The sequence below is a fragment of the Kogia breviceps genome, chromosome 5 (genome assembly GCF_026419965.1).
Source record: "Kogia breviceps isolate mKogBre1 chromosome 5, mKogBre1 haplotype 1, whole genome shotgun sequence".
Taxonomy (NCBI): domain Eukaryota; kingdom Metazoa; phylum Chordata; class Mammalia; order Artiodactyla; family Physeteridae; genus Kogia; species Kogia breviceps.
The window spans coordinates 143,702,985-143,730,164 of record NC_081314.1 but is presented as its reverse complement, the minus strand read 5'-3'; the positions used below and the strand labels follow the sequence as shown (position 1 = coordinate 143,730,164).

General features: G+C 37.4%; 1 protein-coding gene across 3 annotated transcripts in view; it reads left to right on the top strand.

The window, feature by feature from the left end:
* The window catches only part of BRWD1 (bromodomain and WD repeat domain containing 1), a 122,781-nt gene that overhangs the window by 57,764 nt on the left and 37,837 nt on the right, over nt 1-27,180 (top strand). For all 3 annotated transcript variants that reach the window (XM_067035122.1, XM_059065272.2, XM_067035123.1), the window contains 9 exons: nt 505-690; nt 4,465-4,648; nt 7,309-7,402; nt 11,726-11,857; nt 18,620-18,714; nt 21,111-21,300; nt 23,426-23,551; nt 23,646-23,753; nt 26,517-26,641. In XM_067035122.1, coding sequence (XP_066891223.1) covers nt 505-690; nt 4,465-4,648; nt 7,309-7,402; nt 11,726-11,857; nt 18,620-18,714; nt 21,111-21,300; nt 23,426-23,551; nt 23,646-23,753; nt 26,517-26,641 — 1,240 coding nt within the window. The remainder of the gene's footprint in view (nt 1-504; nt 691-4,464; nt 4,649-7,308; nt 7,403-11,725; nt 11,858-18,619; nt 18,715-21,110; nt 21,301-23,425; nt 23,552-23,645; nt 23,754-26,516; nt 26,642-27,180) is intronic.

Below are 27,180 nucleotides of genomic sequence, written 5' to 3'. Positions count from 1 at the left end.
AACTGTGCGTATTTGGGGTGGGAGAGAGCTGGAGTTGGGAGTGGTCATTTGTTGAAGGCCTAAAAGGTGTTGCATACTCTTTTTTTATTTCATAAGACAAAGAAATGCCACTGCTTTTCTCTGCATCAGAAATCACACATTGTTGGTTGTTATAGTCAGAGAGACCTTGGGAAATAAGATTTTAATGAAATACTTGTATAAGTGAGGGACATTTATGTGAAACAGAAAAACAAAACTTTCACTTTCACTCAAGTGTGTTTCCAGATGCTCACTTCTCGGGATTTCAGAATCTCTGTTGAGGTTTTTGTGGTACTTAGTACCCTAAGGTTTGTTTTGAATTTTTTCTGTGACTTAATTAGTTATGAATATAAAGGATATCTTTAATTGATTATTTTTGAAAAACAAGAATTCTGACAGTTGCTAATGTAATTTTAATTGTAGCTTATTGAAAGTTTTTCCTATTCATATGTATTAAGATTTCGTATTCATTCATTGAATTTGCAGGTGATGGAGAGGTAATTGAACAAATTATAAGCCTACAAACCAATGACAATGGTGAACGAAGCCCAGAGTCCAGTGTTCTTGATGGAATGATAAGACAGTTGCAGCAGCAGCAAGATCAGAGAATGGGAGCAGGTCAGGATGCTGTTCAAAGTGGACTTTCAAATGGGGAAGAAACACCCCGAAGAGGTAATAAATATATGAGAGATATTTTGCCTTAATATGGCTGGATTGAAATTGAAGAATAAATGAAGTCATTGTCCCTTACATGCAGTGTAAAAAACCTTAAGCAATGTACACTTACAACTTGAGTAGTAGTCTGGAGGTAGCTTTATTAGGTGTAAGGTTGATGGACTAACAAATGGACATTTGAATTTCAAGTGCTGTGAAAGGCTATTGAAATCTTTTTGCTCTAAAATAAGAGTATTTACAAAATTACATTAAATAAATAGGAGTAAAGAACAAAGTGTTTTCTAAAGGAAACACTAGGTTTCCTTTCCTTTATAATCCTTAAAAAACTGAGCCCTAATGTTTCTTATTGAATCAGAAAGCTTGAAGTGAGTTTTCAGGGCAAAGTACTTGATATTGGAATGTAGTAATAATTATATTAGTGGAAATAATCTAGAAGAGATGGGTGATTGTTATGCAACTGAAAACTCACTCTGGAAAAGCTAAAACCTTGTGGAAGGTAAGAGAAGATTTGAGAGGCTGTAAAATGCTGTAGAATTTCCTGTCTCTTTATTGCTCAGTGCTGTGTTCTGAACAGTTTCTTCAGCACTTTCTGCCCTTTCACTCTTGATCCTCCTTTCATCTAATCTGCCTCGTAACTGGGCTTTAGATTTTTAAAAATTATTACTTGTTTTTTATTTTGGCTGCATGGCTTGTGGGATCTTTTTTGTTTGTTTTTAATTTCTTTTTGGCTGCGTTGGGTCTTCATTGCTGTGCGCAGGCTTTCTCTAGTTGCCGTGAGTGGGGACTACTCTTCGTTGTGGTGCGTGGGCTTCTCATTGTGGTGACTTCTCTTGTGGAGCACGGGCTGTAGGCACGTGGGCTCAGTAGTTGTGGCGCACGGGCTTAGTTGCTCTGTGGCATGTGGGATCTTCCCGGACCAGGGATAGAACCCATGTCCCCTGCATTAGCAGGTGGATTCTTAACCACTGTGCCATCAGGAAATCCCGGCTTGTGTAGTTCCCCAACCGGGGATCGAACCCAGGCCCTCGGCAATGAAAGTAGGGAGTCGTAGTCACTGGACTGCCGGGGAACTTGCAGTGCTTTAGATTTTTATTTGCAGCTACTGTTATGTCTACACGTTTCATTTTTTTCTCTTTAAAATATGACTTTAAAATTAGTGCCTTATACTTTAAGTTTTACTTCTTTTATATATTTAACTGTTTTGGATTCTAGCAGCACAGAATTGGGTCTATCAAAACTTTGTTCTTGACATACTCTTATTGTTCGTTTACACATGCTCCTCTTTTATTTGTTTTAAATCATGATAATAATCTACATCTTTTTATGTGGTCCTGTCCTGTTTCCCTATCCCAAGATAACAACTATTCTGAATCTCATGTTGATTCTTCGCCTTTTAAAAAATAGATTTGACACTCGTATGAATAAAAAGCATTTGTTTTTAAACTTTATCCAAAGGTTTATAAAGGTTAACTTTATCAAAAGGTTTATAAAAGGTTTATAAAGGGACTTAATTGTTTTCACATAGTGCTGTATTTTTAAGATTGCTCACTTGTTGCATTGGATTAATTTTGACTGTTGTGTACCTTGTTGTATATATGATTTTATTAATTCATTCTCTTGATGGGCCTTTGGGTAGTTTTGAGATTTTGCTAATCTCAAACAGAAATGCTATTAACAGTCTTGTATGGGTCTCTTATACACTTCAAAGAATTTCTCTCTCTCTGGTATGTTTTTTTTCTAAATTTTAGAGTAAGATGTGCACTTTATCCCTTAGGCTTCATTCTATATCTTCCAAGAACTGGAACATCTTTTATATGATCATAATACTATGATCACAATCAACAGACTTTATAATAGTACACAATGTACAGACTATACAGTACTGCTCTCTGATGTACAATCTTCACATTTCCCCACTTGTCCCAAAATTGTCCTTCATGGCTTTTTAAAATTTTAGGGTTTAATCAAGCCTTGGTCCATGTGCTTAATTATTGTGTCTCTTTTAATTTAGAACAGTTCCCTCATGGCACTGGTACTTTTGAAGAGTTCAGGCCTGTTGTTTCACAGAATTTCCCTCAATTTGAATTTGTCTGATTATCTCATAATTGGATTCAGGTTAAACATTTTAGGTAAGAATACTGCATAGTTGCTGTGTTCTTCTCAGTGCATCAGAGCAAGAGGCACAAGATATGTGTGCATTTTTCTGCACCTTGCTCTTTTCCCTCAACAGCCTATGCTAGAAGTCACTCTCTTTCCATTCACAGAGCTCGTCTTCGTTCCTTTTTATAGCTTCATAGTACTCCACTGTGTGGAATAACCAGTCTTTGTAATTAATCTGTTTATGGCCACTTAAATTATTTTTCGTGCTTGCTATTACAAGTAATGTTGTGATACATAACATATATTTTCTTCAGATTGTTGGAGAATAATACTATGACTTGGGCAGTCAAATTTAGAATTTAGGGCTTCCCTGGTGGCACAGTGGTTCTGCCTGCCAACATAGGGGACATGGGTTCGAGCCCTGGTCCGGGAAGATCCCACGTGCCACAGAGCAGCTAAGCCCATGTGCCACAACTACTGAGCCTGCGCTCTGTAGCCCACCGGCCATAACTATGGAGCCCATGTGCCTAGAGCCCGAGCTCCGCAACAAGAGAAGCCACGGCAATGAGAAGTCTGCCCACCGCAATGAAGAGCAGCCCCCACTTGCTGCAACTAGAGAAAGCCTGTGCACAGCAGCAAAGACCCAGTGCAGCCAAAAAAAAAAAAAAAAAATTAGAATTTATTTTTAGTTCTCAATTCAAAAAGTGTTCTTAAACATCAGTATATTTTAATATAAATTTTGGATTAATAGCAGGGGCATTTAATGTCATTTTTAATAGCTGGAGTATAATATGTTGCGCAGGGCAGCTTGGTTCACATTTGATTGGTGAATGGAATGCTGTACATAGAAGAATGAAGAGGTTTGTTCACTCATATTTGAGTTTTACCCTAAGCAAGGAGAGCTGGCGTGTTTGGAGTAGAATTTAATAGCCTCCCGTAGGAAAGGATATAGCCCCCAGTTTTCTTTGTTGCATTAGTAGCAGGATCCCCTTCACCCTGTGGTTCAAGAAAACAAGTACTTTGCCTGCGATTCACTCCACATCCCCCCAGGGTGGTCTCCATCCTTTGTGACTTCCAGCTCTTGGGAGGTTGCCCTGCCTCCTGTGTCTACCTCATCAGCTCTGCATAGGCTCAGGGCTTGATGTGGTCTGCATTGCCCTGTTACCCACTCTCCTAGCTCCAATTCAGGTGCTGCCAGCATTTCCCCACTTTGCATTTTTGTGAATTTTAAATAATGGGCTCTGGCAGTTTGCCTGCTTGGGTGGCTTAGATTATCTCTTTAAGTCACAAATAATGTTTGTTGTTAGAGCTCTTATTATAAAGCCACCACAGTTTGAGGCATCTATTTGCAGTGCTAATTTTTCCAGAAAGATGTGTTTTTAGTTTGCAGTTTTGAGGAAGGCGAGGTTTTTAGGACTGCAAATATAACATTATTATAGAAAATGCTTGTATGCACCAGGGCTTGAACCCGTGTCCCCTGCACTGGCAGGTGGATTCTTAACCCACTGAGCCACCAGGGAAGGTGGCCCCATGTAGCCTACATTTTGATCTCAGTCACATTAAGATTCTTTGTTCCAAAGTTTTTTCAGTAGATCTTTTCTTTTTTGGTTTGTATCTTAGTAGGATAGATTGAAGTTTGTTTTGTAATCATTCTTGACAATTTTTCCCTAGGTTTTAGAAGACTAAGCTTAGATATCCAGTCCCCTCCAAATATTGGTCTGCGTCGTAGTGGACAAGTGGAAGGTGTTCGTCAGATGCACCAGAATGCTCCACGTAGTCAGATGGCGACAGAGCGTGACCTGCAGGCTTGGAAGCGAAGAGTGGTTGTGCCAGAGGTACCACTAGGCATATTTAGGTTTGTTTTAGGATATCTATTAATATTGCTTATATCTGTGAGAATATATCTGTATGGTTATTTACACATATTTTAATCATTAGTGGTATAAATAATCATATACATATATTTTAATAATGGGTTGGGATGTATTTTAATTGTGGTAGGAAAACGTCAAAATTGTTCTCTAACTCCATAACCAATCTTGTTTCATCTATACAAACACCCCCCTGTTCTCCCTTCAGTATTATTTTAAAAGATATTCCAGACATAATATCATTTTGTCTGAAAGTATGTCAGTATGTAATTTCTAAGGATAAGGAATTGTCTTAACTATAATGCCATTGTTATATCTTAAAAAACGAACAATTCCTCAGTAGAACCAAATAGCCAGTGTTTAAATTTACAGTTGTTCCAAATGTCATATTTTTAGTTTATTGCAAGACTATTTCATAAGTGGTAAAATTCCATCAGAAAGCATATAATATCTTTTTCTTTATTTCTTTTCTTTTTTTTTTTTTGTGATGCTGGCAGGAGCTGATACTCACTGCCCAGGTTCATTAATTCATTAGGGATTATAAAATAGTGATATTTCAGCGCTGAAGTGTTTATTATCTTGGATACTTCCAAATAAAAATTTACCTACATCTACTATTTAATTATCCAGTAGTAAAGTTTGTATATAAAAACAAGTTTGTGTATAAAAAACAGGATAGCTGCCTGCTCATTTTGCTTTATTTACCTTCAAAATAAAGATTTATTCCTTTATATTCTGCAGTGGCCAATTTGTGTGTTTGTGTTTTTCACTGTATTAATTACACTGCTGTGATTTAGCTTATTTCTAATGTCCTTATTAATGTTTAAATTTTTTTGATCTCTGGCCAGGAGGAGCTTCTTCTAGTTGGCTCCTGAGTCCTTCTTTTTTTTTCCTGTGGTATGTGGGCCTCTCACTGTTGTGGCCTCTCCCGTTGCAGAGCACAGGCTCCGTACGCGCAGGCCCAGCGGCCACGGCTCACGGGCCCAGCTGCTCCACAGCATGTGGGATCTTCCCGGACCGGGGCACAAACCCGTGTCCCCTGCATCAGCAGGTGGATTCTCAACCACTGCGCCACCAGGGAAGCCCCTGAGTCCTTTTGAAATGATGTAGTAGCCTTGCGTAGCATCTTTGCTGTCAGGCATGGCAGGGTGTTATAGGTTCTTCTTGTAAATTTCTTGACCTAGACTTAGGATTAGTCTTTTAAGAGGCCCTATTTTCTTTTAATGAGAAATGATATTTCATAAGTATAGTGTGGATCATAGGGTTTTCCTTGTACTGAATTGTAATGTACTGATTTTCAAGTTATCAGAATGGAGGCAGCAAATACTGTTTTTCATTGATATGTAAAATGTTTCAGTATTCTGTTATGTTTGTGTCTCATAATAACTAATACCTTGAAGATAATTTTGTAAAAGTTTTCATGTGTTTAGCCAGAAGAGTCAGTTGATTGGTAGAGTAATATTGGATAATACTTACATGTCATAGAGTGAATTTAAGGATGTTTATAAGTATACGATAAACTACTGAAAAGCAAAATCTGGAATTAGGATGAGAAATACAGAAAATCACTGTCGTGTATGCTGCATTCTATAATTAAGCCTTAAAATTATGTCTGAGTTGCATGGTCATCAGAATTGAAAGTGTCATTTTAGGATACTTTTTGTTGTCAAAATCAAGGGAAGCAAATAGGTATCAGGAGTGAAAGTCCTGAAGAATAGTTCCTTAAACGAGCATTTATTTTCTTAACATAAAGGAAGACTGGAAGTAGTTTACGGCTAGAATCATGGTTCCCCAGTTAATCAGGGACTCAGGCTCCTCTATTTCTGATATCCATCTTAAGAGTGTGGCTTCTAGTCTTAAGGTCACCTCAAGGTCCAAGATAGCTGGACTTTATAATAGCTATCACATATTGTGATAGAGGTTGAGATTTAGGCCAGAAGAAGGAAGAGAAGGCAGGAGGCAGCAAAAAGGACATTTCTAGTTGAAGCAATTTCATTTAAGCAGACTTAATGGTCCCACATGACATGTTTCCTCATAACTCATTGACCAGAATGTCCTCATATGGCCATACTTAGCTACAGAGGAGGCAAGGTAATACAGTCTCTATTTAGAGCAGCAAAGAGCCTAGATGAAAATTGGGATTTTGCTTCTAAGGAAGAAAGAAGAATGGATTTTGTGAGTCAGCTAGCTGCTGCAGTATAATTTTCCCAAAGAAGAGCATAGCTCTTTCTAGAACTCTATTCTAAAATACACTTGAGTTTTTATGAAGGAGATTCTGAGTGATACAGTAGAATCCTTTAGAGAATGGATTTGCAATCTTGGAAAATCATAGGTACGTTTTGAGTAGCTAACATGAGAGATTCTGTTTGAGTTGGTCCTCATAGGGCCAATCAAAATATAAATGAATGAATATTTCTGTGTTAGATATGAAAAATAGGACCTCCTGGCTGCCTCTGAGATTTTGGTTATATTAAATTTCTAGAGAAGTGTAGTTTGCCTTAAGTTTTGTTATAACTTTAGGAATTTTCTGTATTAATTAAAAAAATATTTAAGTTATGATTCCCAGAATCATAATGATTAGTTCTTTTCTCTATATATCCTTTATTTATCAGCAACTAATATAGCTGGGTACTTAAATTTGTAGGAAGTTGGAAGACTTCAGAATAGAGAAAGGTGAAGAAGAAAGAAATCTTTATGTAATTGGAAGAAAGAGGAAGACTCTCCATCTTTCGCAAAAGGTAACCTAAATTCCATTTCCTTAGGAATAAACAAATTAGAAATTAAACTGAAATTTATAGTTTTCTTTTTGATCAATGAGAATATTAGTAATATTAGTCTTCTGTTTGGGATTTAAAATAGTAGACATAAAGTTGTACAGGTGTTAGGAATAGTGGCTTGAAACTTGTGGGAAATAGCCTAATGCCTAACAGTGATGAAGGATTCTAGAAAATTATTGTTGGGATTTCCCTGGTGGTCCAGTGGTTAATAAGACCCTGAGCTCCCAATGCAGGGGGCACGGGTTTGATCCCTGGCCTGGGAACTAAGATCCCACATGCCTCATGGCACGGCCTAAAAAAAAAATGTTATTGTCTAGTAACCTCTAGAACATTGCCAGCCCATCAAAAGCATTTTGTATCCATTCCCAGTCACTATTCTCCTTTCTCCTGCAGGTAACCAACTGTTTGACTTCTAAAGATGCTGGTTAGCTTTGTCTGTTTCTGATGTTTTCCAAATCATGCATTTATAAAAAATTTTAGATGTCACAATGGTTAGCAACAAAACCCAACCCTACCTGAGAAAATCTTATTCCTTAGTGTTTAATTTCTTGACCATCATATGTGAAGCATTAACAAGTTAATGGAATTTACACAAAATGTATGCACGATCAGTGCTACAAAACTATGGTGAAAATGGTTGTGTTTGCAAGATATTCTCTTAATTGATCATTTAGTTTTGTAGCCATATTGTGAGAAATGGCCTGTGCATGCCTGTCTGCCACATTAACTGCCTTGATGCATGGTTTTTTTGTTTATGACTTGGGCTTTGAGAATTAAATAAAAATAGTTTCTATCTTTTTATTTAATTTAAAAATAATTCAAATCTATTATGTCAAGTACTGAAAAGAAAACAATGTTGACTGAGTATCTTCAGCTATAGTTAGGATATTTTCTCATGATAAAAAACCTTCAAAGTTAAATTTACTAAAATTTTTAAGAAAGTTTTTCATTTGTTTTATTTTTGCTGGAAAAGTTTTGAAGGATTTTTTTTTGAAGTATGTGGGCCTTTCACTGTTGAGGCCTCTCCCGTTGCAGAGCACAGGCTCCGGACGCGCAGGCTTAGTGGCCATGGCTCATGGGCCTAGCTGCTCCGTTGCATGTGGGATCTTCCTGGACCGGGGCACGAACCCGTGTCCCCTGCATCAGCAGGCAGACTCTTAACCACTGTGCCACCAGGGAAGCCTGTTTTGAAAGATTTTTTAAAATTTGATTACTGTGCTATTATGTATTCAGAAATTTCTAATTTGGATATGTAATTTGATAAATTACAATCTGTGTAATTAAATTACATCAAAAGTTATTCAAGAAAGTTATAAAGTTAAATGCAGAGAGCTTTAAAAATTTAAATTTAGCTTTTGTCTTAAAAATATTATCTATTTTAAACCCTGTATTGGATAAGAAGGCTAAGCCTTACACTTAATCTGTTTAGGTACAGAGGACAGATATACTACATAAGTGTTTATGTACTGTATGTATGTCTGTGGTATTACAGTTTGAGGGAGCACATTAGGAGAAAGTCAAGTTTCCTGTAGGGTAGTGGTAGTGTTAAAAAAAAAAGGATAAGAAACACTGATCTAAATGGAATCGTACAGTATGTATATGTAATCTTTTGTATCTGGCTTGCATTTGCCCTTGTGAGATTTATCTTTGTTGTGAGTAGTTGAAGTTCATTTGTTTTCACTGTTGGACAGTATTCCCTTAATGAGAATGTTGCTGTTTAATCTGTTCTTAAAGAACGTTTGGGTTTTCATATTAGGAATATGAATTAGGAATAGTATGTTAGGAATAATATTGCTTTCAACATTTTGTACATATTTCTTGGTATCCGTCTGTGTATTTCTTTTGAGTATATGCACTGGAGTGAAATTATTGGAGCATAGGATACGTGTATATTCAACTTTAGTAGTTAATGCCACATGTGGTTTCAAAACGATTGCACTCTTGCTTACAGTGAGGTAAGTATTAAAGTCTCACTATGCTTGTAGATTTCTTTGTTTCTACTTACTTTGATTTGTGTGGTTTGAAGCTCTGTTATTTGGTGTGTACGTATTTAGAATTTCCCTTTTTCCTACTGAATTGAACCTTTTACCAGTATGAAGTTATCTCTAGTAATGCTTTATTCTTCAAATTCTTGTATATGAATGTAGCTTTGCTAGCTTTCTTTTGGCTAGTGTTTGCATAGTACATGTTTTTATCCTTTACTTCCTGTCTTTCCATTTTATTTTGTCTTTTTAAAAAAAAATAAATTTATTTATTTTTGGCTGCTTTGGTTCTTTGTTTCTGTGCGCTGCTTTCTCTAGTTGCGGTGAGCGGGGCTACTCTTCGTTGCGCTTCACGGACCTCTCATTGCAATGTCTCTCGTTGCAGAGCACAGGCTCTAGGCGCGCGGGCTTCAGTAGTTGTGGCTCGCGGGCTCTAGAGCACAGGCTCAGTAGTTGTGGCGCATGGGCTTAGTTGCTCCATGGCATGTGGGATCTTCCTGGACCAGGGCTCAAAGCCGTGTCCCCTGCATTGGCAGGCGGATTCTTAACCACGGTGCCACCAGGGAAGCCCTATTTTCTGTCTTTTTTGTTTTTAGGCTGTTTCTTGCTGTTCTGAATTTTTTTCTGACCGAATATATTCCGTTTAGTTAGTTCTCTTCAGCTGTGTGTATCCTGCTAATAACCTCGTGTTCTTAGTTTTAGTTATTGTATTTTTCTGTTCAGAATTTTCCAGAGTTTTCAGTTTTCTGCTGAAGTTCTCATTATTTTAATTTCTTGAAAATCTGCCCTGGTTATTTAAAAAACCCATTTCTGGTAATTTCATTATTTCAGTATCTTGTTCCCCTGTTAATCTGTTTGCATTCTGTGTTGATTTTTTTCTCATTGTTTTACAATCACATTTTCTTTGTTGCCTGTGTTTTTGATTGAATGTTAGATTTTAGAGGTGGTTTGAAGTCTAGGATGGCATTTCTTCTCCAGAGAAGATTTTAATTTGCTTCTCGTAGGCTACTAGGGCCACTCTCAAGCCTGTATTACCTTAACCCAGACAAGGATGGGCTTTTAGTTTCTTGGGATTATTGTTTATCTGTAGTTTACCTATAGGTCTAGATTATAGCCCTTTGGGCTAACAGCTGAAGCTTGAGGTGTTTGCCTATACATCGGAGAGTCCGAATTGCAATTTTTGTTAGCATAACTCAAGAGTTTAGTCTGTCAGTTTTTTGCTTACCTGCTAAACCTTTCAGCTTCCTCTTCCAGAGGGAAATTCTAGGGTTCTTTTTTATTGCTTGTGTCCTTTTTCGTGTATTGGTCCTGTAAATCTTCATAGCCTTGTTAGGTATACAGGGCGCTCAAACCGTTTTTTTTTTTTTTTAATATATTTTGACAGATTTTCTTGTTCTTCTTAGTGGTAGTTTTGATCCATCTGATTTACATATTATTAGTCATGAAATTCATTAATAGGAATTTTTGCTTTAACAAAAAAAGTACTGACAAATTAAGGAAAGAAGAGTTGTATTAAAATCAGCCAGGATATATTGTTCAGGATATGTTGAAATGATAAAACATCCCAATGATTATCAAACACATGGCACTAACGTGAAAATTGATTTGTATATCATTTCTGGGAATATGTACTTTCACTGAGTGATCTTGCATACGCGACTTTGGTGTTGGAGGGATAGCATGTGCTGTCCCCCCACCGTTTCAATCTAGCTATTTTATTTGGCTGATTTTAAAAGGTTATTTAATTATTTTGTTTTAATTTTTAAAAAAGATATTTTAAAAATTCAAGCACAACTGAAAAGTACTGACAACAAATCATCCAAAAAGTTAAAACCTGGAAATAACTAGGATTGATATTTGAGGATCATTTCAGATAGTTCTCTATACCTATATATTCACACAGTGATATATATTCCTTAAGGTTGATTACTGCATCATAATATATGAATATATATTTTCACTTCTAAGATATATATTTTAAAGTGATTTCTTTTTTGGATTATAGTTATTATTATCTAATTTATGGTAAGCCAATTAACTTATGGTTTAGTTTGGAAAATGATGATCTAATGTGCCTAAATTTAGCCATGTCTTCTAAATACCTTAAAAGTAACAAAAACCAATCTTGGTTAACAGTATGTGGCAAAAATACCCATTCAAGAATATTTTATTTTTTGAACTATTATTATTATTATTATTATTATTGCCTTAAGTCCTTTTGGGATTGGATAGAATGCAAAATACTTTATTGAAGATTGTACTTATTTAAGTGTTGATTTTCATCTGCATGTTTGTGTTTCAGTCTGATTCCGTGGCTTTGATGTCACGGTCTAGGCAGAGGACATGTAGGCGTAAATATCCAAATTATGGTAGAAGAAATCTTGGACGGCTTGAGTTGTCTTCTGGAAATGAATCTTCAAGCTCCGTAAGACATGTGAGTTTCATAACTTTAAAATATATAAAATAATCTTGAATAATTTGTCTTAATTCTTTACTTTGAATCTACCTTGAGATTTTGTGAAAGTATTCTCTAGAGAGTAAGATGAAATTTCACATTTTGAACTTCTCTAACAGTTTTGAACAGCTTTGTTGTACCATATAAGTGTACAATCCAGTGGTTTTAGTATATTAACAAAATTGTACCATCACCACCACTAATTAATTTCAGAATATTTTAATCACCTAAAAAGAAACCCTGTACCCATTTGCAAGTACTTCCCATTCCCACTCCACCCAAGCCCCCGGCAACCACTAATCTTTCTATCCCCGTGGATTTTTGTATTCTGGACATTTCATTTAATGGAATCATACAGTATGATCTTTGTGACTGGCTTTTTTCACTTACTGTGTAATGTTCTAGGCTGATTCCATGTATAGCATGGATGAATAGTTCATTCTTTTCCATTGCCCAATATTCCATTATATGAATAGAACACAGTTTGTTTACCCACTCATCAGCTGGTGGACATTTGTATTATTTCTGCTTTTTTTTTTTTTTTTCTTTCGGTATGCGGGCCTCTCACTGTCGTGGCCTCTCCCGTTGCGGAGCGCAGGCTCCGGACGCTCAGGCGCAGCGGCCATGGCTCACGGGCCCAGCCGCTCCGCGGCACGTGGGATCCTCCCGGACCGGGGCACGAACCCGCGTCCCCTGCATCGGCAGGCGGCCTCTCAACCACTACGCCACCAGGGAAGCCCTTATTTCTACTTTTTTGATTGTTATGGATGTTGCTCCTTATCAGCATCAATGTACAGGGTTTTGTTTGGCCATAAGTTTTCAATTCATTTGGGTTTATATCTATGAGTCAGTTTTCTGGGTCATACAGTAACTGTATTTTAACCTTTTGAGGAATTGCCAGACTGTTTTCCAAAGTGGCTGTATTATTTTATCTTCCCAGTCAGTAATGTATGAAGTTTCCAGTTTCTCCACATCCTTGTCCACACTTGTTATGTTCTGTCCTTTTGATTTCGGTTGTCCTGGTGAGTGTGAGATGGTATCTCACTGTGGTTTTGATTACATTCCCCTAATGACTAATGATGTTGAACATGTTTCTGTGTGCTGTTTTCCACTAGTATGTCTTTGGAGAAATATCTATGCAAATCTCTGGCCCATTTTTCAGTTTGGTTGTCTTTTTTATTGCTATAAGGGTTCTTTATACATTCTGGATACAAATCCTTTATATCAGATGTATGACTTTGAAATATATTCTCCCATTTATTGGATTGTCTTTTCACTTCTTTGCGTATTTCTGCTGAGCCACAAAAGTTTTACATTTTGATGAAGTCTAGTTTGTTTCTTCCGTAGTTGCTTGTGCTTTTGCCTTCATATCTAAGAAGTCTTTGTCTTATCCCTTTTCTTGACTTACAATAATCATATGTAAGTTACTGTTCTTTTTGATTTTTGGGGGGGAAACCAGTATTTCTGTAAAGAGTTTTTAAAGGTTAATAGTAGAATGTTAGTATTTTCTAATCAGTAATGTTTTGAGGATTGAAATGTTACATAAGGATGAACAATTTATTTGAATTCCTCTATAAAGCATTAGGGTAGTAGTCAAACATAGGGTTTGAATTTAAATCCAAATTCTTCTGCTTCGACAAGTTGGTTAAACTTTTGTGCCTCTGCCTATATCTGTAAAAGTAATTAAGAGTGTGTCCCTCAGAGGTGTTGTGAGAATTCATTTAGTTAACCATGTAAAATGTTTAGAACACTGCCTAATATCCAGTAATGTTAGCTGCTGACCGTTCACTTAAATGATTTTGTGTAAGACCTTTCTTATTTATTTTTTTCTTCTTTATATGTATTGAGCATGTTTTAACCTTTAATGATTTGGGGTAATTATGATAAATGTTCCCATCCATTTTCACTAGTTTCTGGCATATCTTTCCTGTGTTTTTTTTTTTTTCTCTTTCCCCTGTATACTCAATTAGATACATGTATATTTTATTATTTCTCATTTTGTACACAAAATGTTACATACTACAGATACTCTTTTGCACTTGGGTTTTTTCACTTAAAATATTCTTAAAATCACTTCGTATCAGTTCATAAATGCCTTCCTTATTTATTTTTAAAGAGTTGCATCATATTTAAGTTATCTGATTGTAACAGAGTTTATTTAACCACTCTCTGGTTATGGGCATTTAGGATGTTTATAGCATTTTCATTTTAAATAATGCTACAATGAATAATCTTGTAGATGTATGTATTTGTCTAATGATGGAGATGTTATTGGGGGGGGTACATTCCTTGAAATGGGATTGCTGGGCCAAAAGATAAACACGTTTGCATCTTATGAGATGCTAATAAAAATTCCTCATAAAGGAGAATTCCAACTTGCTTTCCTCCCTATGGCGTAGGAGAGTGTCCGTTTTCTTACTGTTTACCAACGGAGTGTGTTACACTTTCTAATTTTTGCCAGTTTAATTGGCAAGAGATGGTATCTTCGTTTTATTTTTTATATGTTTTGACTATTCTTTTATGTGATAGAATATTGTATGTAACATGAAATTTACCATGAGCTGTTTTTAAGTATACAGTTCAGTGGCATTGACTGCATTTACAGATGTATGCAGCCATCACTACTCTTCATTTCTAGCACTTTTTCATCATCCCAAACAGCAGCTCTGTACTCATTAAAGAAGAACTCCCCACTTCCTTCTCTTCCCAGCCCCTGGTAACCTCTCTTATACTTTCTGTCTCTGAATTTGCCTATTTTAGTTACCTCATGTAAGTGGAATCACAATATTTGTCCTTTTGTCTTTGGTTTATTTACAGTGTAGTTTACATTTCTCTTATATGTGAAGTTGAACATATTTTTATATATTTAGAGTCTTTCTCATCTTTGTGCATCGTGTGTCTTGTCTTTTGGCCATTTTTCTATTGTGTTTTTGGCCTTCTTCCCCCCTTCAAGTTTTAATTTTTTCCACCCTGCTACATTACTGTATTTTTGAGTTAAATTATCATTGGATTCTGTGAAGTTTTCCAGGTACACTCTCATTTATACAGTATTCAGTTTTACTACTTCTCTTCTAATTTTTATACTTTTAATTGATGTTTCTTGTCTAATTGCAGTATTTAATACTTGCAGTACATTGTTGAATACTAGTGGAGGTAGTGGACCATATTTCTGTTGTCAGTTGAAATGTGCCTGCTATTTTCACAATAAGTAAGATGCTTTGTTTTAGGTTTCTACAGTATACATATATATTACGCTAGGGAAATATTAACCAATTCTTCTTTTCTTAAGTATTTCTGAAAAATCAGGAATGATTATAGATTGAGTTTTAATTTTTAGATCAGTATTAATCTTATGATTTTATGTCTTAATTTGGTTTATTTGCAATTAATGGGGAACTTTTAAATTAACACAAGTATAATGTAGAATGTTAAATCCACTTGACCTTTTAAGGTAAGTCATAATTTTGTGTTATGGTAGTTTACCTCCTACAGTGGTATGAATTCATTCTCCTGAGTGTTGCAGATGGGTGGAGATTGTTGTGTATGTTGGTTCCATTATGCTTTGGTTTGGAAAGCACTGATAGTAGAAAAAGTATGGGTTTTAGAGTTGGCCTGGTTTCGGATTCCATTTCTTACACTTACTCTTCTGTGACCCCAGGTGTATTTCTTTACATTTCTTAGCCTTGGGTTTCTCTATATATGAAAAGGTAGTAGTGGGCAGGTAGTGACTTGAGATAATACAAAACTCATTGGCAAGACGGATTCAAGATTTGTGGGGTTTGAATCTTGTATAATTTTAGGGACGTTCTTTAGAAAAAGAATTCAAAGTTACAAATAGACACGGGGCCTTGGTAGGCAACTTAAATTGAAAGCCTCTGAAACTTAAGTTTCATTAGCTTTATCTTAACCCTGCCTCTGTTTACAGAAGTGTTTTGAGAGTTAATGCAGATAAAACATTTAAAACTTTTTCCCAGAATGCATGGTTTCCAGGTAGTAGATTTTAAGAGTTTATTTTATTACTGTGATTTTTTAGAAGTCTATTTTGAGCATAAAAAGCAGACTCCTGTTGAGTAGATCTAGTGTGGCTGGCCTAGGAATCTGTACTCCTTGAATAGCATTGGGCTCACATTTTAAGGAACATTTTTTAAGAATATGTTTACTTTGCATTTTGCCTACTCAAATGAAGTATGCAAAATAGCTATTTCCTTGCAATTCCAACTTTTTAGTTTTGTTTCTCCGTGGCATTTTCATTATCCATTTATGATTCACTTAATGTAAGTAGCTGTTATAGGAAGAGGTTGTATCTCAATTTAAAAGTACCTGCTTAGTATCCAAGACCAGAATTTAAAGTAGATGGCAGCTATTAGGGTTGTGGGAATTAGCTGCTTGTTTCCCTCTCTTCCTTTAAAGACTTCCGTGTTTCAGGTTTAAAAAAAATTACACAGTAAGTACAGTGAGTTCCCATATACTGTTTCCCTAAATGTTTCCTATTAATAACATCTTGATTTAGTGTGGTACATTTGCTACAACTGATGAACCAGTTTTATACATTATCATTAACTGAATTCTGTAGTTTACATTAGGGATCACTGTGTGTTGTATGGGTTTAGACAAATGCATAATGTTACGTACCTACCATAATAGTATCATACAGAATAGCTCCACTGTCCTAACCCCCCCCTGTTGTACTTAATCATCACTCGCTCCCCCTTCCTGAGCTATGGGCAACCACTGATCTTTTTACTGTTTCCATAGTTTTGACTTTTCTAGAATGTCATATAGTTGGATCAAACAGTATGTGGCCTTTTCACATTGACTACTTTTTAGTAATATGAGTTTAATTTTCCTCTATGATAAGCCTATATTTAGCTCTGTAAGAAACTGCCCAACTATCATCCAAGTGGTTGTGTTACATTTTGTACTCTGATGAGCAGTGAATGAGAGTTTCTGTGCTTCACATCTTTTTAAGATATTATTTCTTCCCAACTTCATCTATAGATTCAACACAGTTCCAAGCAAAATCCCAGCAAGTTTATTTTGTGGATATTGGCAAAGAGATTCTGAAGTTTGTTTGGAGAAAAAAATGACCCAGGATAGCTAACAATACTGAAGAACAACAGAGGTGCAGGACTGATAGATACTACCTGACATTAAGACTTAGTATACATCTCCAGTTTTCAAGACAGTGTCGTACTGGTGAAAGAATAGACAAATAGATCAATGGAATAGAATAAGGAACCCAGAAGTAGATCAATACAAATATACTCAACTAGTGTTTGACGGAGGAACAAAGACAACTCAGTGGAGCGTTGTCTTTTCAACAAGTGGTGTGGGACAACTGGATATCCACATGCAAAAAAAAAAAAAATCTAGACACAGTCTTTTCACAAAAATTAACTCAAAATATATCATAAACTTAATGTAAATGTAAAACACAAAATTATAAAATTTCTAAAAGATAACGTGTAATAAAAATCTAGGCGACCTTGGGTGTGATGATCACTTTTTAGATACAATTCCAATAGCATGATCCATGAAAGAAAAACTTGACAAATAATAGAAAAGCCTGAGAGATACTGTTAAGAGAATGAAAAGACAAGCCATGGACTGGGAGAAAATACTTGTAAAACTCATGTCTGATAAAGGACTTGTATTCTTTTTTTTTTTAATTAAAAAAAATTTTTTTAACATCTTTATTGGAGTATAATTGCTTTACAATGGTGTGTTAGTTTCTGCTTTATAACAAAGTGAATCAGCTATACATATACATATATCTCCATATCTCCTCTCTCTTGCATCTCCCTCCTTACCCTCCCTATCCCACACCCCATCCCACCCTTCTAGGTGGTATGACTTGTATTCTTTTTTTAAAAATTTTTTTTTGAGAAAAGGACCAGGGAGGTCTTTTTTTTTTTTTTTTTTAAATTAATTATTTATTTATTTATTTTTGGCTGTGTTGGTTCTTTGTTGCTCTGTGTGGGCTTTCTCTGGTTCCGGTGAGCAGGGGCTACTTCTTCGTTGCGGTGCGCGGGCTTCTCATTGTTGTGGCTTCTCTTGTTGCGGAGCGTGGGCTCTAGGCGTGCAGGCTTCAGTAGTTGTAGCACATGGGCTCAGTAGTTGTGGCTTGCAGTCTCTAGAGCTCAGGCTCAGTAGTTGTGGCGCATGGGCTTAGTTGCTGTGCGGCATGTGGAATCTTCCCAGGCCAGGGCTCGAACCCGTGTCCCTTGCATTGGTAGGCAGATTCTTAACCACTGCGCCACCAGGGAAGCCCAGGATTTGTATTCTTAAAACTCAATAAGAACACAACCCAATTTAAAAATCGACAAAAGATCTAACAGGGACTTAGTTAAAGAAGATGTGCTCAACATCGTATGTCATTAGAGAATTGAAAGTAAAATGAGATACCACTACCCACCTATTACAGTGGCTTGAGTCCAAAACAGTGAGAACAATTACATTGACTTATTAACTTTGCTCAGAGAATGGCCTCTTGTATCAATTTCTTTTGTTAATAGTAGTAGTGTTAAGTCTCACAAATGTTTTCTATTGCCTAATTCTTTGATAAGAAAAAGGATGTAGTAAAGACACTTGCTTTTTGTTTTAAGTTTACCTATTTTATTATGCAGTTCTCATACTTACTCCTGAGATGATTAGAATGACTGTGTGGTTTCTCTTGCCTTGTGTTATTTAATCTCAGAGATCAAGATTTTTATTTTATTTTCCCCCCCCTCACAAAATTAGGAGACTTCCTGTGATCAAAGTGAAGGTTCTTGTTCTTCTGAAGAAGAAGAATGGAAAAGTGATAGAAGAAGTGAAAGTGACAGTGAAAGTTCAAGGTACCTGTTTTTACTCATTTTAATCTTCTAAGATTTTAGTCATGATGTTGAATGGAATCATACTTGAACGGCATTCAAGGTGTAAGAGCTTCCAGCTGGGAACAACTAACATTGAGTTTTTGATACATTTAAAAGGAGAAGAAAGCTGGATTAACAGCTGTTTCCATAGAAAATATTTTGGGTTTTTTTTTTGACTATAAAACATTTGAGCCAACAGTGTAAATATGTGTACTCAAAACATCAATTTAGTCTTGGGCTCCGTTTATAAAGAGGAGTATACAACGTCTGTGTGGTAAAATCACCATTAAATTTATTACTAGTTATTGCATACGTTGATGAAAGTTCAATTAACTATCAAGAAGAAAAAAAAAAAAGGGAATTTTATGCAAGCCAAACTGAGGATTCTAACCGGGAAGCAGATTCTCAGGAAGCTCTGAGAACTGTTCCACCTGTTAGAAGCTGAAGGCTCAGTCATGTACATTTTTTCAAGACAAATGATGGTACATCAGGATGACATACTGCTATCTTATATAAAGTTCATCAAGGTTACATAGTCCAGGTAAACTTTGACAAAGTGAGCACCAGGTACTGTGACCCCCGCAGAGCCGGGAAAGAGTGCTCTTCTTGTAAGACGCTACATTGCTCGCGTCAGGAGGAAGGAAAAAATGGGCCTTTACTGTCGAGCAGGCACTCCCGTCTTTGAGCAGCTCTGGTGAATGTGTAATGCCGATGCCCACTGCACATTAGGGAGGGTGGAGGCCCAAATGGACACAGAGAGAGAATTTTATGTTGAATTTTTCTTGTCCTACCTTAAAATATAAACTTTATTTTATCATACGTATTACCTTTTGTTTACTTTTGGTATCCAAATTTCATGGGTCTAAGATGTTAACATCTGTTTCTTGTCTTGGTAAATGTCAACTTTGTCCTGGCAGATGCTCCAGCCAGAATCCTGGACATCATTCTCTTTTCATAACATTTCCATCACCAAGTCTAGAAAATTCTCCCTTCTAAATATGACTCAGATTATTATTATTATTTTTTTTTTTGCGGTACGTGGGCCTCTCATTGTTGTGGCCTCTCCAGTTGTGGAGCACAGGCTCCGGGACGCACAGGCCCAGCGGCCACGGCTCACGGGCCCAGCCGCTCCGCGGCACGTGGGATCTTCCCAGACCAGGGCACGAACCCGCGTCCCCTGCATCGGCAGGCGGACTCTCAACCACTGCGCCACCAGGGAAGCCCTGACTCAGATTATTTTGATTTCCATTGATACTGTGCTTTACAGACCACCATACCGTACTCCTGGCTTCCTTTCTTGTCTTCTTTTATTCCATTATGCTTAGGAGCTGGAGTGATTGCTAGAGCACTTGTCTACTCTTGTTTTTGTTTGTTAACTTAACTTTAATTGTGGTGAAATATACAGAACGTAAGATTCACCATCTTCACTGTTTTTAATTGTGCAGTTCAGTATGTTAAGTATATTCACAGTGTTGTGCACCCAATCTCCAGAACTCACTTCGTCTTGCAAAACCGAGACTGTGTACCTCCTAAACAGCAGTTCGCCCCCCCACCCCCGGGCAACCACCACTGTCCTTCCTGTCTCTATATTCACTATCTTAATTCAACTTTTGTTGAACTTTATTTTACGAAGCAGATGCTCTTAAGATTTTTAAAAACAGCTCTTTTTTAACAAAATATAATACAAAAATAATATTTGTGATAAATAGCTTTTGGAACTGTGTGTTTTATCAAGCCTGAGAGGTATGTGGTTGGACAGTGATGGCCCCAGTAGAGGATTTTTATCCTTTTCTGTGTTTGCTAAAGCTGGGAGTGGACCAGGGGCTAGTTTTCTAGTTTCCTACTTGACTCTGCTTTTGCTCCAGGGTAGGTTAGGACTCGGCCCTCTCTGGGATCTTTTCTCCTATCAGGGAGAGTCCCCCTCTTGGCAGGAAGCTTTGTCCACTTAGAGCTTTCTCTTCTGTGCTTTCCTTGTGGCTCTCAGTGTAGTCACTCACCGATGGTTTGTCATTCCAGTTACAATTTCCAGTCCCATTTTGGAGCCTCCTGCGGTTTAGGGGGCATGCTGCTCTTCTGCACAGTCTCTCCTGCTTTCGTAGCTACACTTCACTTTTGGAAAGGGTATTATTAGTGGGCTATAGATGTTGTCTTCTATGAGGTCTCATCCAAATTATACTTAAAAAAATTTCTCAGTGAAGATTTTTCTCCTTCTCATGGTCTTTGGTCATTTCAGTATGCACTGATAGGGAGGGCAGTCGAATCTTCCCAGGATCTTTTCTTTCCTCCTTGTTGTCTCTCCTCTCGTAAGGTTGTAGGATGAAATTACTCTTAGGGCTTAGATTCTGGTTCTGTGCGACTGAAACTGTTTTCCTCTCTAGTGGCTCTTCATCTAGATATTCTGATTGGACGGCTGACGCAGGCATCAATCTGCAGCCTCCTTTACGAACGTCATCCCGTCGACGAATTACTCGGTTTCGCAGTAGTTCAGAGGACGAAATGTCTACTGAGAATTTATCTCCTCCAAAAAGGAGACGAAAGAGAAAGAAAGAAATTAAGCCTAAAAAAGAGGTAAGAAAAGTATATCTTTAAAAATACCATCTATCTACACTTTTATAGTTTCTGTCCATATTTAGAAATTAGAAATCTTTGGGAATTTGGAGGCTTTATTATTATTATTATTTTGATCGATATACATCATCAGGAGTCAAACGTAAAATGCAAACAAACTTATTTTTGGAAAATCTCCTTCGTTATTAAAACTTCTCTAATCTGCTCTTAGTTGGACTTGGCACTTATACCTTTCTGAATCTGTAACTTAGAGGGAAAGCTCTATTTTGCTCATATCCCCACCATAACTCTTATTTTGTCCTCCAGTTCCAACAGCAAAAATATACTTCAAGGCATTTTAAGATCCTTTCTTCTTGTTTTGTCTGCTATTGTCCTGTTTCCCATTTTCATTTGACATGTTCTGTCTTCATGCTTTTCTCCTAATTGTAATATTGTTATACCTTGTTCCATGTACAGTGCTACATGTGCTCCTGTCATATAGGTAGCTATTGTTACTTAAAGATGCTATGTCTTTGTATTAGGTATCTATTGCTGTGTAACAGATCATCTTGGAACTTAGCTTAAAAGCAAGAAACATGTATTATTTCATGTTTTGATGAATCAGGAATTTGGTCACTGATTAACTGATTTTTGGCTCATGAGGTTGCAGTCATCATGTTAGCTTGGGTCACAGTTGTCTAAAGGCTTGACTGGGGGTGGATCTTTGAAGTTTGTTCATGGGGCATTTGGCTGCTGGCCTCAGTTCCTCACCATATGGGCCTCTCCAGGGAGCTGCTTGAGCGTCTTCTTGACATGGTAGCTGATTGTCCCCAGAGCAAGTGATCCAAAAATTAAGCAAGGGATAAGCCTTTTATGACCTAGTCTTAGAAGTCTCACACGGTTACTTCTGCTTTTTTCTATTTGTTAGAAGTAGTTGGAGCCCACATTGAGTGGAGGATACTTAGGCTCCACCTCTTTTTTTTTTTTTTTTTTGCGGTACGCGGGCCTCTCACTGTTGTGGCCTCTCCCATTGCGGAGCACAGGCTCCGGACGCGCAGGCTCAGCGGCCACGGCTCACGGGCCCAGCCGCTCCGCGGCACGTGGGATCTTCCCAGACCGGGGCATGAACCCGTGTCCCCCACATCGGCAGGTGGATTCTCAACCGCTGCGCCACCAGGGAAGCCCATAGGCTCCACCTCTTAAAGAGGAAAGGAGGAGTATCAAAGAATTTGTGGTTTTATTTTAAAATTATCAGTCTTTTTTTAAAAATTATTTTTCCATTATGGTTTATCACAGAGTATTTTTTTTTTTTTTTTTTTTTTTTTTTTGTGGTACGCGGGCCTCTCACGGCTGTGGACTCTCCCATTGCGGAGCACAGGCTCCGGACGCGCAGGCTCAGCGGCCATGGCTCACGGGCCCAGCTGCTCCGCGGCACGTGGGATCTTCCCAGACCGGGGCACGAACCCGTGTCCCCTACATGGCAGGCGGACTCTCAACCACTGCGCCACCAGGGAAGCCCTATCACAGAGTATTGAATATAGTTCCCTGTGCTATACAGTAGGACCTTGTTTATCCATCCTAAATATAATAGTTTGCATTTGCTAACCCCAAACTCCCACTCCATCCCTGTACCACCCTCCTCCCCCTTGGCAACCACTAGTTGTTCTCTATGTCTGTGAGTCTGTTTCTATTTCATAAAAGTTCATTTGTATCATATTTTAGATTCCACATGTGATATCATATGTAAAATTACCAGTCTTAAAACCTCAGATCAAGAGGAGACTCCCTGAGATGATTAGTCTGTGGTGAAATTCACTGTGGAGTCTTGGCAAAGCAGCCTTAGTGTGTTGAAGAGGATCCAGCGGGAAATTAGACCCACTTCATAGGATGTGAAGCGCTATGTGCAGAGTCTGTTAGAGATTTGGGAGACACTGGGAACGTGCTAGGTAGACCTACAGTGCCTACACAGCTGATAATGTTCCTATGTATGTTAAAGAGACAAATATGTGTGCTGTTTAAAAACTCATCACTAGGCGACAAGCTAATAAAACAGCCCTTCTGAATGGTGATATCTTTTGTTTTTCAATTAAACAGTGCACGCTGCCCCTTTCTATTCTATTAAACTTTGTTCTCTTCCCCTTGGCAGAATCTGCGGAGGATGACTCAGGCAGAGCTTGCCAACATGGAACGTTTATATGAATTTCATCCTCCGGTTTGGATAACTGATACCACACTTCGGAAGTCTCCTTTTGTTCCTCAAATGGGCGATGAGGTGAGAGTAATAAAGTTTAAAAATGTGAAGACGGAACGTAAAATTAATATTACTCTTAGGTTTTTATTTTTAAATGTATACTTCCCTTTTGTAGGTAATATATTTTCGACAGGGTCATGAAGCTTATATCGAGGCTGTCAGAAGAAATAACATTTATGAACTGAACCCTAACAAGGAGCCATGGAGAAAAATGGATCTTAGGGTAAGATGATGGTATTATTAAATCATTAAACATTTAGCACATACATGTATAGTTAAATTATTTATAAATCCGTTAAAAATAACCTCCTGGATGCATACTACATGACTACCTTTCTGTTAATTTCCAACTTAAAAACATCTCTGCTGTTACCTGCTCAGCATTAAGGTCGAGTTAGAAGACGTGCTGTCACTGGGCACTCTGTTCATTATTGGAAGGCGGCTTGGCTGTATATGTCATTAATCTTAAAATGATTGTACCCAGGACAGGTTTTCAAAAAAACCAGTACAAATTGGAAAAAAAGGTTCAACCTCACATGTAATAAAATACAGAAAAAACTTTAGCTTCTCTGTACTTAACCAATTTTATGTATATACATATTTTTAACATTTAAAGAAAGAAAATACCATGTTTTAATAAGTAGCAAAGGTTTAGGTTTGTTAATAGTTCTTCAACTTGGTGATAAGGGTGCATGAAACAGGTGCAGGCTCCCTATAGCGTATCTTGGCAGTTGGAATTGAAACTGAAAATATTTAGACAAATCAGCAGTTCTACTTTTGGTAATTTAGGAAACAACCAGAAGTGCATACAAATTTAAATTCTGTATCACTGTTTATAAAAACAAAAAATTAGGAAAAAATCCAAATATCCCACAGTACTGAACAAACCAAACCATGATATATTCACACATTTGGCTACTATGTAGAGCCCACCATGTAACCGAGCCTTTTAAAATGTTTGTAGAATGAATACTACATATTCACAGTGTGTTACTAAGAGGAAAAACGGGATGTGAAATTCTGGTTTGGGTTATGATAAAAATTTAAAGACATATGGTCAACCAAAATAAATACATTAAAATGTTAGTGGTGATTACATGTAGAGTAGGTACAGGTGATTTTTAATCTTTATACTTCATATTTTTGGTACTTTGATTAACTGAAGATGAAAAAACTCAGTGGCTCTACTTCTATGAATTTGGCTTTAGATACATTCAAATTTATGTCTCTTTCACTTATTACTGTGTCCCTGAGGACGGCTGATCCTCATTTTTCTTGTTTCCCATATTTACGAATTTGCCTTTCTCACTGTTTGCTATTTGTAACACCACAATCAGTACTCGAGGTGCTTTCTAGGCCCTTGCAGGCGTGTTCGGTGTGGCAGAGATGTGGGGGGCCTGCCCAGCGTGTGCTCAGCTGAGCTTGAACAAGGTGATACTTCCTTCTTCTGAGCTCTCATGTTGTAAATAAGTGTTCTTTTTGCAGTCTATTCAGTGCCACGTTAAACATTTTTCAGATGTTTGTGCTTTTTTTTTTCCAGATTTTTGTGTTGGTGACTTGCTGTTTAAGATGGCCCCCTAGCGTAATGCTAAAGTGCTGTCTTGTGTTACTATCTGCAGGAAGGTGATGATGTACCTTATGGAGAAAATCTGTGTGTTAGATAAGCCTCTTGTAGGCCTGAGTCATAGTGCTGCTGGTTGTGAGTTCAGTGTTAATGACTCCACAGCGTAGATTAAATGACGTGTCTTTACATAGAAATTCACATTACACAAGATACTATCTTAATTAGGTGACTGAAGCTTTACGACTGGGGGCCTGCAGCCACCTAGCCTTGTATTCCCTGCAGGAGCAGTGGTTCAGTGTTCACTGGGAACTCAGTAATTCATCATTTTGGGCGGCACTATAGAATAGTAAGAATGCTGCAGATAATGAGAACCAACTGTATTTTTAGCACTTTGTTTGGCACATTATAACAATCACATTTTGTGCAGTGAATAAATGGACGAATCATCTCATATGCTTAGTATTAAGGAAACAGGTATTGGGGGAAGGCTAATTACAGTATAGTGAGTAGGATGCTCTATCATGGTAGGACGTTTCTCCCATTCCCTGTCTTACCCCTACTGCCTGGAATAGGTCATGGCACATAGATCTTCAACAAATATTTATTGAAATGTATTAGGTAGAAATTTTTTTTTTATATTACAATTCAGCAAATTTCTGGGTTTTGTTTATATTTTATTTTTTTAGATGTTGGCGGTCGGAGTTTTATTAATTAATTTATTTTGCTGTGTTGGGTCTTCGTTTCTGCGCGAGGGCTTTCTCTAGTTGTGGCGAGCGGGGGCCACTCTTCATCGCGGTGCGCGGGCCTCTCACTATCGCAGCCTCTCTTGTTGCGGAGCCCAGGCTCCAGATGTGCAGGCTCAGTAGTTGTGGCTCACGGGCCTAGTTGCTCTGCGTTATGTGTGACCCTCCCAGACCAGGGCTCAAACCCATGTCCCCTGCATTAGCAGGCAGATTCTCAACCACTGCACCACCACGGAAGCCCCTAGGTAGAAATTTAATGTCAAGTTTTTGAAGAATAATAAGCCAAATGCTTACATATTTTGATTTGTATAGTACAAAATTATATAAATGAAAGTGTTTCTCTAGGAAGAGAAGAAAGCCAGAAGGAAATTCTGATTATGCACAGTGGTTGTGATTAGATACTGAGCTGATGGGTGATTTGTGTGTTCCTTCTTATACTTTTGTTGTGTCTTTTTTCTAAAGTTGGTATATTCCTTACGTTAGAAACAGTGTTAAATACCGGTCTTCAAAAAATGTGGAGGTTTAGCAAAAACGATTGTAATTAATGGTAAATTAAACCCCTCTTCTGGTTTGGAATCCTAAATTGTGAGCTGACTTAATTTGGCAATATGTGGAGAATTATAATCTTGAGGAATTGCTTTACTTTAACCATTTACTCTTTTAAAAATATCTGTTAAAGGATCAAGAGTTGGTCAAAATAGTTGGAATACGATATGAGGTTGGTCCCCCTACACTTTGTTGCCTCAAACTAGCATTTATAGATCCTGCGACTGGAAAACTTATGGACAAATCTTTCTCTATTAGGTATGTGTTACTTTTTAAAAAATGGAATTATTTAAATTTAGATTTTCCCTCTCGCTGATCAGCATGTCCTTTGCATTCAGCTGCAGGGTAAATAGTAGAGCCCTGTGGACAGCCCAAGATGTAAGTTGAAGTTCTGATAGATGGGACCCACTGGAAGTAAAAATACTGATACTGCAGCAGCAATTAGGCGGGAGCGTGTTTTATACATTTTTCATGCCACTTAAATGTGTAGAGAATTCTGGCCTGTAGTGGAAATTTCTTCTGCATTTGTTTTTGAGAAAATATTAGAATAAATAATTTGCTAACCCTGTGCTGTCCAGTATGGTAGCTGTTAGCCACGTGTGGCTGCTGCTGAACTGAGTGTGATATAAGTGTACGCATTGGACTTTGAAGGCTTGGCATGAAGGCAAAGAATGTGAAATATCTCATTATTTTGTATTGATTATGTGGTGAAACAATATTTAGGATATATTGGGTTAAATAAAATACACTATTAAAATTAATTTCACTGGTTTCTTTTTACTTTAATAAGGCTAGTC